General features: G+C 43.4%; 1 protein-coding gene across 1 annotated transcript in view; it reads left to right on the top strand.

Annotated features, from left to right (window-relative positions):
* The window catches only part of SERINC5 (serine incorporator 5), a 44,189-nt gene extending 28,057 nt beyond the window's left edge, over positions 1 to 16,132 (top strand). Inside the window, exons 7-12 of the mRNA XM_075447173.1 lie at positions 493 to 588; positions 3,543 to 3,669; positions 5,316 to 5,382; positions 8,391 to 8,430; positions 9,109 to 9,256; positions 9,557 to 16,132. Coding sequence (XP_075303288.1) covers positions 493 to 588; positions 3,543 to 3,669; positions 5,316 to 5,382; positions 8,391 to 8,430; positions 9,109 to 9,256; positions 9,557 to 9,704 — 626 coding nt within the window. The 3' untranslated portion in view covers positions 9,705 to 16,132. The remainder of the gene's footprint in view (positions 1 to 492; positions 589 to 3,542; positions 3,670 to 5,315; positions 5,383 to 8,390; positions 8,431 to 9,108; positions 9,257 to 9,556) is intronic.
* Positions 16,133 to 16,538: the final 406 nt, after the last annotated feature.

The raw sequence follows: 16,538 nt of genomic DNA, 5'->3' as shown, positions 1-16,538 counted from the left end.
TTTGCTTATGGCTGCTTGTGATTTACCAGCTGTGAAGTTTGGGCCTGGAGGAGCTGACAGCAGTATTTCATGCTTCAGTATATTTTATGTATGCTGTTAGTGTTTTGCATACATTGGACCTGGAAATAGTAATTTGAGTGACTGCAACACAAATTTTACGGGCAAATAAAACTATCGTGGCAGCTTGTCAGTAGCTTTTGGAAAGTTGGTGCTTTTGGCGAGAGCAGAGGGGTGATTCTTTACTTGTGCGGGAATCTTTAATGCCTTTCTAAAACAGCCAGCAGAACTAAAGGACAGACTCTTTTCTCTTTACATGCTGGGGGAAATGTATCTAATCTGCCTCAAAGACTTGCAAACTGCTTTATGTAAAACATAAAAGTAGCTCTGCTCTTCTGGAAGATAATAGTATGCTGTTCTTTAAAGGATATGCGTTTCTTTTTCAGTTTGTTAAAATGTCTGCAAATATCACTTATTTTCCTCTTTCTTGTAAAGGCCAGCCCCATTCTGGTTTGCTGCAGTCAGGAGTTATCAGCTGCTACGTCATGTACCTCACTTTCTCAGCGCTATCCAGCAAGCCACCAGAAACTAGTAAGTTACCTAACGCTTTATGTAAATTCTTTTAGACATGCCATGTATTAAAAGCAAGAATTGAGCAAACCTGGATTAGAAAACTCAGGGATATGGGAGTGCTGGATTTGGTCTGTTCTGGCCTGTGCAGAAGAGATTGCAAATACTAAAAAAAAATATGTGCAGCAGAGAGACTATGCAGTTGGCACTCTTCATGTACCTTAAATGCTGTCGTCTAGGGGAGCTTAACTTACCCTGGGAGAGTTGCATCTGTTGCACCAGAGGAATTCCAGCCTGTTTCCTATGGACAAATTTCCCAGAGTCTTGTAGTCTATTCCTCATATGGCAAGTGCATGTTCTTGTGTGATAGGACGTGAATAAATACGTCATGTATTTGGTCACATGGTGGGAAAGGAGTTGGAACAAATGGCTCCTGGATGCCTCTGGAAGAAGCTGGGTGATCAGCTCCATCCAAAAGTTTACTAGGTCCACCACCAGTTAGGTGCTGGCCATTAGAGTGGATACTAAGATCACTTCTTTTCTCCTAGAATTGCTACGCTAGATAGCCGTAGCTCTGGACTCCTAACAGAGCAGAAACTTGAGTGCTGCTTGTCTTTTGTTTTGAGAGGAAACATTTCTGGGAAAGGACTTGGAGTTATGTTGCAGTTGTTTGAGATGATGTTGTTCTTCAGCAGAGTTCCTGTACTCCACTTGCTTTCTAACCATTGGCATTGCAAGCCAGGATTAGGGAAGTCCCTAGGGTTTGAAGTTCTTTACACTAAAAAAAACCCAGCAAGACTTTACAAGCACAACTCAAATGGTTTCGTTTTCCCAGGTAACCATCAGAATCAGCTTTTTGGACAGGGAGCGTTCTTTCAGTGAAAGAAGACTTTTATTGTTAGTAATGCTAAGACTGCCTTCTTTATTGTTGCTCAGCTTTTAGTCCTGAATAGTTGAAACAGCAGTAACTAGAGGAAGGTACTCCCCTGGCAGGCAGGAAGAGTTTTTATAGACACCTCCCAAGAAGAAAGGGGAAAGATGGGGGAAAGAATCTCTCTCTGTCACGCTTGTGTAATCACAGGCACACACACACACAGAGATGTATGCTAGAGCTAAGAAAGAAAACCAGACGGTATTTAGGTGGAAGATTTACTTATGGAGATTAAGCAATGGTTTTGAATTAATAGAGAAGTTAATTTAGAAAGTATCTGAGTTACTCATAAGACTTGATATGGTGAAAAAAAAAAAAGAAGAAAAAAGGAAAGAGGAAGAAAATGATGTATGGTATTGAATTATTTCCCTTGTGTTACTCTGTGACATTCAAAGCTTTCAGCAGTGCAGTGAATGCTCTGATTCTTCTTGTATGTGTTGCAAGTGTGGTTATTGTGTTTGTCAGAGTATGCATCAAGCACACTCTCTCTCAGACCTCTTGGATCAGGTGTCTTCCCAGGCCAGAGAACTGTCATGGTTGTCATCTGCTCTCAAGATGCCCCTTTCTCCCCTGTCTGTGTGATAAGGACTTTCATACTGGCCTGTGCAGCTTCTACAGTGGCATGTGCTGGAGAATGTGTGGGGGGCTTGCACTTACTAAGGTGTCCCATGCCCTGTCACTCAGATTTGCCGTGAACTTACCTAATGTTGGCTCCTTCCTCAAGGAGGGACTTTCAAACTAACCATCTTGCAAATTGGCTGCCTTTCAAACCAGGCCTGAAGAAAATGCAAGCTACAAGTATTTATTTGCAACACGCAAAAAGCAGAGTTGCAAATGTCTTTAGAAGGAATGAGCAAACAAAAAGTAGTACCTGTTGAACCTGTGCTTATCACAGTGTGCCATAGTTTTTTGACACCAGACTTAGCTAAGAGGCCTGCCAAACAGCGCTCCTGCCTTGCTGCAGAGGTGTCCCTGATGGACGCAGGTGGGGGATTCTGCACAGCTCTGGCCACAGCATTCCATAAAGGCTTGTCATCCCTTCTTGTGCTCCCACCCCCGTGCTGTCCCTGCTGTGTGCTGATAAAGCTGTTTGTGCATCCCTGCAGGGCCGCGCAGAGCCCTCCCCCACCGGGTCAGGGGACCAACTTTGGGTTTATTTTTAACCTGGGTGTAGCCTTTGCTGCATTTTGCCCTCTGCCCCCACAAACAGTTGTGCTGTCCCAATGAGGATGCAGTGTGGCCGCTGGAAGGAAAGAGGAGTGGGAACACAGTTTGCCTTAAAGAGCATTGGCTCAAAAAGCCCTTGATTTGAGACAAGGTGAAGCTGTAATCTCTTGCTTTGGGGTGATGCTGTGGGCTACTGCTCTGCCTTGCCTTGGCTCAGGGCAGACGGCAAAAAGCCAGATATATCTTGGAACATTGAGGGCTGAACTGGTTTCATTTCAGGGACCTAGAAGTAGTATGTACTGAGATGTTAAGATAAAATCTTACCTGGGACCCAGAAGTAGTATTTGCTTAGATGTTAAGATAAAATCTTGCCTGTAACTAGTGCGTCTCCTTTTCTTTGGTCTTCTGTATATCAGTCTGAGAACAGGGCAACTACACAGGACCTTTATTCACCGAGTATGAATGTCATAGTTGTCCTCAAGGCACCCCTGCTGTCAAAGAAATTTACGGTCTCAGGTCTGTACTATCTTGGTCTTATATGGTTCTGTAGTCTTGAGCGAAGTGTTGGTAAACTTCCAACTTCTTATTTCTTCGTTCACCAAAACATCTTGTTCCTTGTTTGTCTGCTCTGGTCAAACAAGAAATTACAGTATCCTACTAAGTTGCATTTTTGTTTTGCCTTAAACATGAAATCTGTTAGACATATTTGCACAACTTTTTTCTGTATGATCTTTTCAAAACATAGAGACAACTGAAACTTGCCTACCCAGTGGCTGAAGTAATAAAAAAACTTCTCTGAAGACCTTCAGTCTGAAGACTACTTTGAAATGCCATAAAATGAGCTTTGCTAACTGTTCTTTTTGTTTGTTTTCTGAAGTCCTGGATGACAACAATCAGAACATCACAATCTGTGTCCCTGAATTTAGTCAAGGCCTGCACAGAGATGAAAACCTGGTTACTGGCCTGGGTACTACCATTTTGTTTGGCTGCATTTTATATTCTTGGTAAGTCTGGGGGTTTGCAGTTTCCTCACTGTAAATGCGGTGTTGTGGTCCAACGAGCAGAGGCTTATAGCAGGTTTCATGCAAACAAAGTAATGGGGAGAAGTAGAATAGAACTGAGCTGGAATGTTCGTATTCTCCTCAGTTTCAGAATGCTTAGATGTTTTAGCCACAAAAACGAGGTAATACAACTTTTGAAACAAATATATTTCATTAAAACCAAATAGAGCAATTCATATCTAGAGGTGGAGGGAAAAAAATTCTGTCTGTCCATGATCCCAAACCGTCTCAGAGTGCTTTGATTCCGTATTTACTCTTTGTATAAGAAAAACTATGCGGTTATGCCCATCTGAAATTCATGGAGCCTCCTGGCAGAAGCTACAACTATTCCTTGAGGGTTTTTAAAACAAACAAAACGGTTTGGCAGGGCTTAGGGCTTCCTTTGAACGAGTGATGAGCACAGTACTGCCATGAGGATTTGCCAGTGATCTCCTGCTCTAGAAAAATCTGTTTGTGCCCATATAGTTGTGATGCTCACCTTATATGTTTGCAGCTCACCTTAATAAATTGGGTCATGCTCTGGGACGGGGATGAGGGAAGTTGCTGATGACTGAAAGGTGATCTATCACTTGTTTTGGCTATGCGGGTTGCCGGGAGACAGCACTGCCTGTCTGCTGCAGGTTCTTGAGCAGGTTCTGCTTCTGAATCTGTCCACATCAAAATTCACATACTGAAACTCCTTCGTAATTTTGAAGTGAAAATGAGAGACTTTCTGAAGAGGTACCACAGCCGCTTTTTTGCTATCAAATATGCATGTGTGTTCTGTTTAATTCTGCTGTCAGATATATGGTATCCTGTATTGTGGATCTAGTTCACATTAGAACAGTATTTCCAGTGCCTCAGGAAGGTGTTTGGGGAATGCAGACAACCACCACGTAGCCTTCAGGGGAAGTGCACCGTGTAGCTGGTGAGAGAAGAATGCCTTCAAGGGAGGTGTTTTGGAGTACTGCATACTAAGGTGCAGTGTGTACAGCGAAGCGTTAACACACGTCTCCCTGTGGGTAACGGGAACTTGCATTACACATCCTGAAAGGGGATCACTGGCAAGAAATGTTTCTAATCAGGAGAAACTAGAAAGGATTCCACTGCCAGACAGCTACAGTCATGCAGGAAAGTGATTTCCAGCAACTGGTATACTGCCAGTAGTGCTTGGTAATTTACTTGTGAAAACTGGCTGCTGCCAGTGACCGGTTACTTCACTGGCAAAGCCTTTACAGACATACTGAGACAGAGTGATGGCTGTGAAGTTAATATAAAAGCATTGGTTGTGCGCAGCAGGGGAGATCTCTTCTGAATTGCAGATTGGAGTGCTTCACTGTTTGCTGCTGTCTGATGGTGATGAATTCACCACCTTTCAGGAGTGACCTGCTTTTAAGCTCGTGATTCAGCCAGAGTTGGCCACTGACTATCTGTCGGGCTGGTTGATACTTGTGCAGAGCAAACTTTTCACAGGCGTGATGCTATATCCGGGCAAATGCTTAGCTTAGGCATGGAAGCAGACTGTTGATGTTTGTTGTGGTGCTGAAAAATCACCCTGTTGGGTATATACTTATGCTGAGGGTTTTGACACTATCTTCTTTTGCTCCTAGTTTGACCTCAACAACACGTGCAAGCTCAGAGGCACTGAGGGGAATATATGCAACACCTGAAACTGAAGTGAGTTCTTCCTTCCTCCCACAGGATTTCTGTGCAAACTTCCTCATGTGCTTTTCTTGCTGTTGTTTTCGTGGCTTAGTAGTCTGTAATTAGGTGAAAACAAAAGCTTGTTCATGGCATGTATGCTGGGTGCCTCTGAGTATGGATTGGTCAGAACACTTGTCCACATTGGCCCTTCTGCAGCTCTTGCTGGTCCCGTGGATGTACCTTTACGTACTGAAATAATTTGCTGCTCCTGCAGTTTATTTAACATCCTGCAGACTTCCTGTAAATCTTGTGCTCCACAGGAGCTCATGTCCTCACATTTAAAGGCAAAATCTGCTGGGAAGCTATCAGATAAAGAAGCAGAGGCGTTCTGAAACGTTTCCAGTCCTGGTTGCCTTTGTTCTCATAGCAGCTATGTTCCTGTCTCTTATTTGTGTTTCCACACATGAGTACTTCATTTCTTTTTGCCCATAATTTCATCTCAGTTTGTATTTCTTGTCGCTGTTACAGCAGTACAGATTTCTTCATTCCGCCTACCTGTTTCTTTGGCCTTTTTATCCTAGAACACCCAGAGACACTGGGAAGTAAGTGAATTTTTGCTAAGTAACAATTACCCCTTGCGAGTGTCACTCTTCAAACGCCTGTGTGTGTCTGGAGGATGACTGTCCATCCCTAGCTCTGTCTACATTGACGTCACTTGCATCTACAGTTTTGACGTCTGTTTTTCAAGCCTTTAACCAGAGAATCCAAAAAGGCAGAGGTGTCTGCTGGGGCACTCGGCGTTTGTGGGAGCCGGGCGCGAGGAAACAAAGCACGTTGTTCCGCTGCGGGAGCCCATCTGTGCTTCCCTCTGGCAGGGAAGCCGGGCACCCGGTGGCTCCTCGCACCGTCCCCGGCACCCGTGGGCGGGCAGCCTGCCAGCGGGCTCAGCGTCGGCAGGGAGCGGAGGGCTTGGGGCTGCCGTGCACCCGGCAGGGAGTGGCGGGCATGGCGCAGATGCTGGACACGGCCCCTGCACCACCAAGGCCCGTCTTCTCTGCTGCCGCGCATGCCGACGGGATTGTTTCCAGACCATTTATTTCTAAAGAGCGGTACCAGAGCCGCTGAGCGTAGATACGAAGAGATGACTGGTAAAGAGCGGCCCTTCCCTGTGGCAACGGGCCTTTGTCTCCCAGCACGGCGCGTGCTGGTGGTGCGTGCAGGGGCTGTTGGCGTCGGCGCTGAAGGCACAGGGCCTTACGAGGGGCAAGCGGTGTGTGTGCCAGCCTTGCTAATTGCATCACTCTGTGCACGCGAGGACTGAACTGCAACTGACTAAAAAGCTTGAGGGAACCCAGCACTTGCTCCAGAATCCGAGTGTGGCCCAAGGGGAGCCCAGGCTGGCCCTGTAGGTGAGGCCTGGCACAGCAGTAGAAAGATATGCAGAATAAGGGGTTTGTTTCAACTCTCAGCCAGTCTCTTAAAAAAGAATGAGCTTTTTTGCTTTTCATGAGTTTCTGAGCCCAGTGAGTACGTGTTATCATGAATACGCAGGGTAAAAACTGTGATTTGATGTTTCTGTTGGGCACTTTACTATCTGATTTTTCAGGGTGTTAGGAAAACTTGCAGCTGGCCCGTGCCAGCCAAGGAGAGTGACTAGAACACAAAGTAGAGAATTACAAGGGTGAATGCTTACTCATGCGCATGAGGTGTCCCAGACAAATTGGGGCACCCCGAATGTGGTTCTACACAGGGTCCTTTTACCCCTCAAGCATTCAGATATAGAATGGTTTTACTAATCACGAACACCCACGCCACCGATTACTCGTCATAGTAAAACTTTGCAAAGCAGCTGCATTTCTGCAGCATTATTGCCACTTGTCTGTTGATCCAGGTGTCCCTGGAGTCAGTCTTGCAGTAGTTGCCTATAATGCTGGGTTAGAGCGGCTAGGATGCTAGCATTATCTTGGTTGTTCAGGGCTATCTTTTATCCTTCGTGGACAGCTCTAAGCTACCAAGTAGCAAAGTCCTTATTTCCAGGGCTGGGCTGTCCTTTAGTTTGTTTTACTTAAGCATGAACAATACCAAAGTGTCCAGTGAAGCTCCACTACCTCATTACATTGCAGTGTGTACTGTGAGCTGATACATGTTAACAAAGTAACACTTCCATACTGTAAAGACTGATTGAGAGAATAGTTAGGGAAGGGAATTTTCCTAACAGGCTTCATTGTCTTCATCAGACCACAACCAAAATAAATCCCAGAGTAGGATTTTATCAGAACAAATAATGTTGGTGATGCACTACAGAAAGTGCTGACTTATACTGTGGTCTGGTGCAGAAAATGCAGTTACTGAGATGTTTATTGGATGATCAGCACACTTTTGCTGTTCACGTTACCACTCAATACAAGAAGTGTCAATTTCAGCTTTCCTTTTTCCATCAGTTGAAAAAAAGGAAAATCTTCATTTAAATAAAACAGTGAAACCAGCTTTCTCCTTTTACTTACTCTGCCCATACTCATTCTGGCTCCATTTCAGCAAAATCTTGCAAAGATAAGTACACATCCAACTTAAAGCTTGTGCAGTTGTGATTTCCAGCCCATGCAGCAGGGCTGTAGAAGTTCTTTATACTTTCATTTCAGTAGAGATTTTTTTTATTTAAGACCACTTAGATGCAAGTCTGAAGAGGTAAGTCCCCTCTGAACTGCTAGTGTGGAACCACTGTACTGTAGCTTTTCCACCATTTTGTTGTTGTTATTATTTGCACCAGTGTTTGACCTTGAGTTACGTAAGATGGATGGAGTAATTCTTAAAGAGTGGTTCATTTGCTCCACGTGTTACTGAGTAGGTTTTTCCGAAGCTTAGAAACTGCTGTCATGAACCAGCTGGAAAATCTTAATTTGAGTTTTGTTTTGGTTGGAAATACAAACCAGACTTTTCTAAATTAGTGTCTGCAATGTAGACATAACAGACTTTCCTTCACCCACTGTTCTGCTTCTTTGCTGTAGCACAGACTCTTACCCTTCCTGTTGTCTGTTCCACAGGTAGCTCGTTGCTGCTTTTGCTGCCTGCCCGACGGAGATGGTAATTACATTTCCACTGCACAATTTACCTCACTTGTGGCTTTCAGACAAAGCCGAGAGAGTAAGGAGACAGCTGCAGATGGAGAGCTGCTTGTATCTTCGTTCTGTAGCATATCAAACTGAAGCAGCTGAAGTGCTTAAAGTTAGGCTAGGGAAGGAAGCAAGAGATGTAACAATACCATTTTAAAACAACAGGCTAGTTAATAATTCCTTAAAGGACGTTTTGTTACTGCAACATACAAAGAGTAATCTCCGCTCTTTGCGTGCTTGTGGGTGTGACTGACTGCTGGATTTTTGGCTCAGCAGCTCTGCAGGGACTGCAGTTCAGGGGTCAGTTAGGAAGTGAGTGTCTTGTGGCAGACCTGGTACAATCAGGGTTATCAGCTTGGACTTGCCGGAAGAATATTGTACAGGTAGAGCTATTTAAATGGCCCAAATGCTCAAAAACTAGCTGGTAGGCCAGGAAGCTGATACAAGGCAGGATTTCAGTGGCAGTTCAGTTTCTCTTACTAAAGGCTTAGGCCCGTGCCCTGAAGGCATGGAAATGTTGAAGTGTTGCTCTGTATCATGCTTGCTTAAATCACACTATGGGTGTTTTGCTGTGTTCTTTGTGAAGCCAGCTGCTGTTCTCAGTTCTCATTAAATGTGCAAGAGCTTTCTTGTTTCCTGACTCTTACAGCTGATGCTGAAGAGCACACTGAAAAAAGAAGAGGCCAGACTGTGATTTACGATGAGAAGAAAGGCACGGTGTACAGTTACGCCTACTTCCACTTCGTTTTCTTCTTGGCTTCACTCTACGTGATGATGACAGTAACTCACTGGTTCCAGTAAGTATATTTCTTTAAAGCTGACAAATCAATGTCTCTCTGCATTGAGAGAGGAGCTGTGAACAGGAACTTCTGCCATTAGTGTGTCTCTTCTCCTTAAGTAAGAAGATGGAAGAGACGTTGCAAGTCTTTCCAGGGCAGTTCTTGAGCAAGGTCTTGCACTATAAGGGCTGCTCTCCCCTGCTTTGTGTCTGGATTAACCTAGTTGAATTCTGTGACCCACTTGGAAAAACAGAGGATACTGCAGTCTGATGTATGAATAGTGAGCTCATTGCTTCTTTCTCTTTTATTCCTTAACAGTTATGAAAGTGCTCAGATTGAAAAATTCTTCACCGGAACCTGGTCCATCTTCTGGATTAAGATGGTCTCCTGTTGGGTTTGTGTCTGTCTGTACTTATGGACTCTCATTGCTCCACTCTGTTGCCCAACAAGAGAGTTCTCAGTGTGAACACTCAGAAGCTCCTTCTATGTTTTTCTTTTTTTTTTTTTTCCTGTTACAAATAAAATACAACAGTCATTTTGTAATGAGGAAACACCTATTGCCCACTTACCGTAGTGTACCAGGTAGTAACTTTTTAGTCAGACTAAACAAATGATTGAAGACTTTTTTACCTTTTTTAATTGTCATGAACAAGCATTGCTCAAGGGAACAAATCTGTTCCAAACCTTTGTAATGTTGATGTCTGTAGTGTAGGAAACACGGTTATTACATAAATGGGGATAAGTGAAATGCTTTTCAAGTAACTGACAATCTTTCTCTGGCTTCACTGGCAAGAAAAGAAAAAAATATGGTGCAGATGTATCTTGCTTCTTCCTGTGAATGTTGGATATCTTCTAGCAAATACGCATTTGTTTTTATACTCTTTTATTAACTGTGTCTTTTACAGTTTGCGGTGATGATTTAGACTGCTGTTTTGTACAGCATATAATTCTTGTAAGTAGTATCCAGATAATTTTTTCCAAAAACATAACTAAATACTTGTGTAGAAATAGAGAATATGTAAGAATTTGACTGCCAAAGCATCTACTAAAAATTGTTTATCTAAATATTAAATATATTAAGTTATTGTATACCTAGATTGAGAAAGGAATTTACCAATGACAATAGAGTATTTATTCTATTATAACTTTAAAAGGCACCTGAATATTTTATGCAGTTCAGATCTGGTCCAGTTGTTAACACAAGGGGAGTTTTACACAGAAATTGTTGAACTTTGAATTTTGGCCAACATTGCTTTGCTATCTCACTTAAACTGCAAGTTGTGTGTACTGCACGGGGATTTAAGATACGGTACATTCTTTATTCAGAATGTTTGCTGTTGAGAAAATGCTAATTATAGGGGCACTGCCAGTTGCTGTTAAATTTGAAGGTGGAGTGCTCATTTACTTTTCTGCCATGCTGTTTTAACTGGTGCCCAGAGATCTCCCAGGATCTTCAGTTCTGTTTCCATTACTAGTTTTACAATGTTTTAAATGCGGTGATGGTCAGAAAAGGACTATAATGTGTCATCTTACATTTCTGCCTGTGTGTCAGTTGGAAAGTATTCTTTCTAACTGCTACGTTTTTATACTCCTCTGTTGATGTTAGTTTTGCTGTTGGGGTGGGAGTTAGCCAACCAATCCATTACTAGAGACTAAACTTCTTTTGGATAACTCCGATTCCAAGCAGTGGGTTAAGCAGTCAGAAAAACAAAACCAGAAGACACAAATGTTAACAGCAGCTGCCTTAGTACAAATGACTGACTTGGCAACATTAGACCCTACCATGTCACTTTTGCTTGCTTTAAGCAGGTGATTTGGTGGTAGAACAACAGCTCAGATGCCCTAAATGCTGGAGAAGGTTGAACCCATGACAGTTATCTACTTGCCAGTGGGACGAATTTATGACTTGTGCTAGTCCTAGAGGTTTTGTCTTCTCTCTCTCTCTGTATACATATACACACACACATACAATTTGAAGTATGCAGGATACAAACAAAATCGAACAATTTAGTAGTTCTTTTTTTGAAATATGGTTGAGCCTTAAATCTTCACCCAATGCTTTCTGCAAAACAAATAAAAGCACAAGATAAAGGCCAATGAGATGGCCAAAATATTTGCATGCCTTTTTTGTTTTGCTGCAATAATTGATGGCTAATGCACACCTGGTGAGTAATCCTAACGTAACAGATCTCAGTTCTGCTCTTGCTTTCGTTACCATTTTTAGCTGTCTTGTTGCTATGGTATCCTAGGGCTTCTGTCCTGCTTGGAGCAGGCTAGGGGTGCTGTCTTCCCAACCCTATGCACTCTTACCTCAAACAAAATGTACAGGTCTGCAGTCCTGTATACTTATACCACCTACCCCAGTGATTAGGAGCCTCAAAATACATCTGTCCTGAGATCTGAGGGAAGGAGGAGTCTGTCCAGAGGCGACTCTCTTGCTGCTCTAGTCCTTGTTTGCGCCTGGGGAAAAAAAGCAGTTGAAGCTTAGCTTTGGCGTTGAGTTAGAAAAGCAACAAATAGCTCTGGAGAGAGAGGCAGGTTTTTTCCTTGCCTTTAGCTTCAGCTGGGAGGTTCTGATTCTTGCCAAGAGCTCTGCTAGCATGGGGGCCCATCAGTGTGTCTCTGCCTGCATCTGGAGTCCAGCCACGCAGATCCTTCTGCAGCAGAAAAAGGCCTTTGTTAATGCATTCACGATGTAGAAACCCTATCTGTCCCATCTCTAAGATAAGAGCTTATGGGCTGTGCAGTGATGACCAACAGCTGTCGCACCTAACTCACAGCAGCTATTCTGACAGACAATCTCGGTCCAGTACTGGAGGTCTGAGCTGCAGCTGAGACAGTCCAGGCTCTTGCTCCCCCCTTGACAAGTGCTGTTCCCTAAAGCAGAGGCTCACAGGAGTTGCCTTCTAGTGTCATGTGTTGTACTATGAGAAATGAAGCATATTTTTTTAAAATTAGCAATGTTTTGTATAACAGAACAATCTGGGCAAGGAACTCTGCAGAAGAAGGCATGCACCGTGTCAGGTTATACTGCAGGGAATGGTAACTGTTCTTTGGTTCTGATAGCAGGCATCCCAGTCACAGATGTGGATATCTTGATACCTATCTTGTCCAATGGATGTTCTTACTCTTTTACAGAAACACTTCTTCTCTGTAGGCAGTATCTGCCTGCGTTTCCTGCACCTCCTTGTGCTCATTTTTTTATAGTTTGTATTTAAGGAAGTAGATTTTGCACAGAGGAAACAGGCTTGTAAGAGGAAAGTCCGCAGTGAGGCATGAGTCTGTTCTTCTTACACAGCACTTGCCACACTGAGTTGCTCCTTCATCCTTTCCTTCCACGAACTATTGACCTTAAACATCTAGATCTGCGGGGATCCATAGGGTGAGAACAGGGCAGTGCCTGACTACACTGCTTTGTCTGCTTCTGAGAAAACATTGTGGGAGAAGATCCCAGAAATAACTTTATGGACCTGTGTGTCCATGCTGTGGCCCCATGTCTGGCTGTGGATCTCCAGGTCGTTCTGAGGAGTCAGTAACTGGTGGCATCTGGGTGTGCAGAGCCTCTAGTTCCTCAGTGAGGCATGGCTTCCTGCTGGCCAGGCAAAAGTTACAGCCTCAGCATTCACTCTAAAATCTGTACTGTGAACTTCCGTGTGCAACTACTTAATAAAATCCTTGGCTAGGGGCTGGGATTCAAATGCCCAGTTCATAGATTCCAAATAGTTCGCACAAATGGGCTTTCAAAATCTTATTAAGAAGTGCCTTTATACCTACTGCTGTGATAGCTAATGGTTCAGGTGGCACTGAAACTGGAAAACCTGACCTGAGCCTGTGACCGGGTGGTGCTGCCTTGTACATTACACCAGTGTGTACCAGACACAGTCAGACCCGTGGTGCATGTGGAAGACCGAACAATCTGTGCTTGACAAACCTCTGGGGATGGGACTGATTCAGATATTACTCTGCAGTCGAAGATGAACTGGGAAAACTCATAAATAGCCTGATGCTTTTGTAAATTAATGAGTAGTTGTTGCTTACATTTAAACTGTAAACAGTTAACTTTCTCTCCCCATGCCTGACTGTGCAGGTAACTGCTCTGCTAGAGGCGGTTAGCTGTACGGTGTCTGTCCTGCCTTGCGCCACGATTGTTCACTGGATTTGCTCCCAGGTGTAGGTGAGCGGTGCAGCGTTTCTGGCTCCTAGTATTTGTGGGCTGTGTGAAATGAGGAAGCTGTTGTTACAAAGGCAGGAAGACTAGAGAACATGTCCTGTGCTAAGCTTCCTCAGGTTAAAATTTTATTCAAACTAATGCTATCGTTTAATGGATGCTTGGAGGAACAGACCGTGTTAGCAGAAGTTAGTTCTGCTGGGAAGGTGAGGCAATTTTACTGGCATTTTCCTACTTTCTCAGATTTGCTATTGTTATAAAGGTTATTTGGAGCCTCACTGCTGCACTGCCATCTGAGACTGGAACAATTCTAGTTTTTCACATGAAGGCAACAGAGAGCCACAACCGTGACTGGTTCTTGTTTGGGATAAAATCAATAGGCCAGACTCAAAGAGCAAGTCTCTGAATCCAGATAGCTGGACTAACAAACGAGGCTGTAAAACTTTATGAAGAACCTGTGGAAAGCAGACGGATATGCTGTTTGCTGTTTACCATCTAGTTCCTCAGAGCATGCAGGCAGTCCTTGCAGCTGGATGCCAGCTAAGGAACTCCACTGTGACCACACATCAGAGTTATTGCATGTTTGTGATACTCTTAGCTTTGTGCTTCAAGCATTTCCACGAGGTTCAAAAATCTCGTACTTCCCCAGCTGATTCGGGAAATCCTGGCTGAGTTGGGCCACTTTTGTCTGGAATGGGTAGTTCAGTGTTGCTAATGTATGCGTAGTCCAGAGAGAGGGAATCCTCTCACAGAATCATAAATACTGCGTGTCTATTTATTTATTTATTTCGTGTTTTAGCACCTTTTTACAAATCTAGAAGCACTCTGAGATTATGAGCTATGCACATCCAACTGCTTCATCAGCCACTGGTGCAGCCATTTCTGGGCTAGAACGTTGCAATTATGAAGCAACCGTTGCACTTGCGAAAAAGCTGTTTTTTAACAGTTCTCTGGTTTTGACCAATGCACTGGGAAAATTTGAGAACTCAAGATAATGCTTCTTGCACCTTGGCTAGCAGCCCACATTGTCATTGGCATCTATGAACACATTGGCAACAAAACAGTCCACTGCCTGCTTTTAAAACGTGCTATAAAGAATTTGTGCGATAAACTGTTAGGCTTTTCTCCTAAATCAGTTGATGAAGCAAAATACCACGAGACTGTACCTGTATGGCTGGATGAGCAAGATTATCTGCAGCTAAAATGTTGCTCTCATCTTTCCTTCCGGGTTTGAGAAGCGATGTCTTCTGCTTGCAGGCTGTATCACCTCATTTTATTTGCCTTTTTCTCCTTGGATTTGTTTTTGAAAGGCATTGTAAATCTGCTTCACTCCTATTCTGCTTCCTGTCAAGTGGGGTGTCTTTGGTGTTAGAAACGAGTGAAAACTTCTTTCCCGGGTTTTGTCAATCCTTTCCTTTTCATAGCAAGATGACCTGCAGCATTGAAGCAAAGTTAAGGACAATAATGTCTTACGTGGGTCGGTTTTCCTCTGTGGAGACTGCTTCTTTGTTTTCTGAGGCGGCCTACAGGTGCTTGTGGGAGGAAAACACATAATCAGTGCCATGACGTTTAACTCTGTGTTTTCGATTTTGTAAACAGTAGTTTGAACTGAGTGTTCCGCGTGACTGTACAAGGGGATGCCAGGGGCCTACTGGTTAGAGAGCTTTGGCTTTTTGTGCTCATAACAGAATATGTAGCTTGGGAATTGGTATGGGGATGCAGACACACTGCACGGGGTTTGGAGTAGAAACTTTGGGAGACTGGCATGACGGCTGCTGTCTAATGCCCAGAGAAACTCGGTATGTTTCAAGTAGGTCTTAAATCCAGTTTTGTTTTGGTTTCATTCTCAAACCTGGTTTCAGCTCATTCCACACCTGTTCAGTAATGATGTTGTTTAAAAGTTGGAATTTATTTCAGATGTAAGCCACGTTGGCTTCCCTTCGTTTGCCAGTCTCCGACAGCTCCAAGTGCCGTAGTGTGCAGCTGTTTGCACAAGCTTTTTCAAAGCCACAGTCGTCAGCTTTGAAACTGCTCCAACATCTTAAAGCTTCCAGGGCTTTTGCTCGCCAGAGCTGCAGGGTGCAGCACGTGCTTTTGCCAAAGAAGCCTCAGCGCGAAGCCAAGAAGGATTTTGGAAAGCTATGGGGAAATAATGTCTCGTTACTCACACCGTAGCTTTTTTTTCCCCTTGCTGATAGATGTCCAGGTGCTTAGGTGTCATTGGACACCCATGTGAACTTAAAGTGAGGAGAATCAACTTTCAAAGAAAATTGTTCAACTTGTCATATACAAGCTGAGAAAATACCGACTAGGAACTTTTTGGGTTCAACGTCTGCTTTTTGTTTACCACCAGTGAGTGGTGTTCAGTCTTGTATATGCCATGTTTGAAAACTGGATGCAAAGTAGTCAAAATGTAAACACTTTTTCTTAATGGTGAGGGGTTTTTAATCTGTCTTTTTCAAGGTTCTATTAAGCTGTAGCCCAGTGAAGTGGAGGCTTGCTAGTTTGTTTAACATTTTTTGTGACTGTCGTGATCTGTAGTACCTGTAACACTTTGACTTTGAAGGGTTGGTAAAGGTCTCAGAATTGTAAGATCTAAATTGTAGTCAACAGCTTTGCCTTTTAAAAGCATGTTAATTGTTTTTATGGACACTTCCTTTTGTATACTGAGTGAATGTATTGTTATAGATTTAATGTTTAATGGACCAATAAAGTTTTTCTTACATTTGAAATTAATTGCCGTGATATATAAAAGTTGAAAAGTCAACTCATTCTAGGAGAAACTTTGAAAATGTATAAATAGATCAGCTAAGCAGTTACTGAGCCAGTAAAACTAAATTGTTTGATCTTTTCTGTTCACTACATTTGGATGATGTTTAACAAAAAAAAGAATGTTGGCCTGTGGAGTATTACATGGCTTCGCTGCCCATGTTATTTTTGTACTCCTCCAGAGCATGGTCTGAGAAGGTGGCAGGTTGCACAGGTTTGTCTGTGGCATCGGCTCTGTTCAACCAAGCTCTGATACGTGTCAGATGCCTCTGACAGGGCGGAGTATTTTCCAGGCCAAGTATAGCACTGAAGCCCATGCAGTTGTTTGAAACAAAGATCTCTGATTCCGCGCCCCCCTCCCTT

Source organism: Opisthocomus hoazin, chromosome Z (genome assembly GCF_030867145.1).
Source record: "Opisthocomus hoazin isolate bOpiHoa1 chromosome Z, bOpiHoa1.hap1, whole genome shotgun sequence".
Lineage (NCBI taxonomy): Eukaryota > Metazoa > Chordata > Aves > Opisthocomiformes > Opisthocomidae > Opisthocomus > Opisthocomus hoazin.
This window is presented reverse-complemented; position numbering and strand designations above follow the sequence as displayed.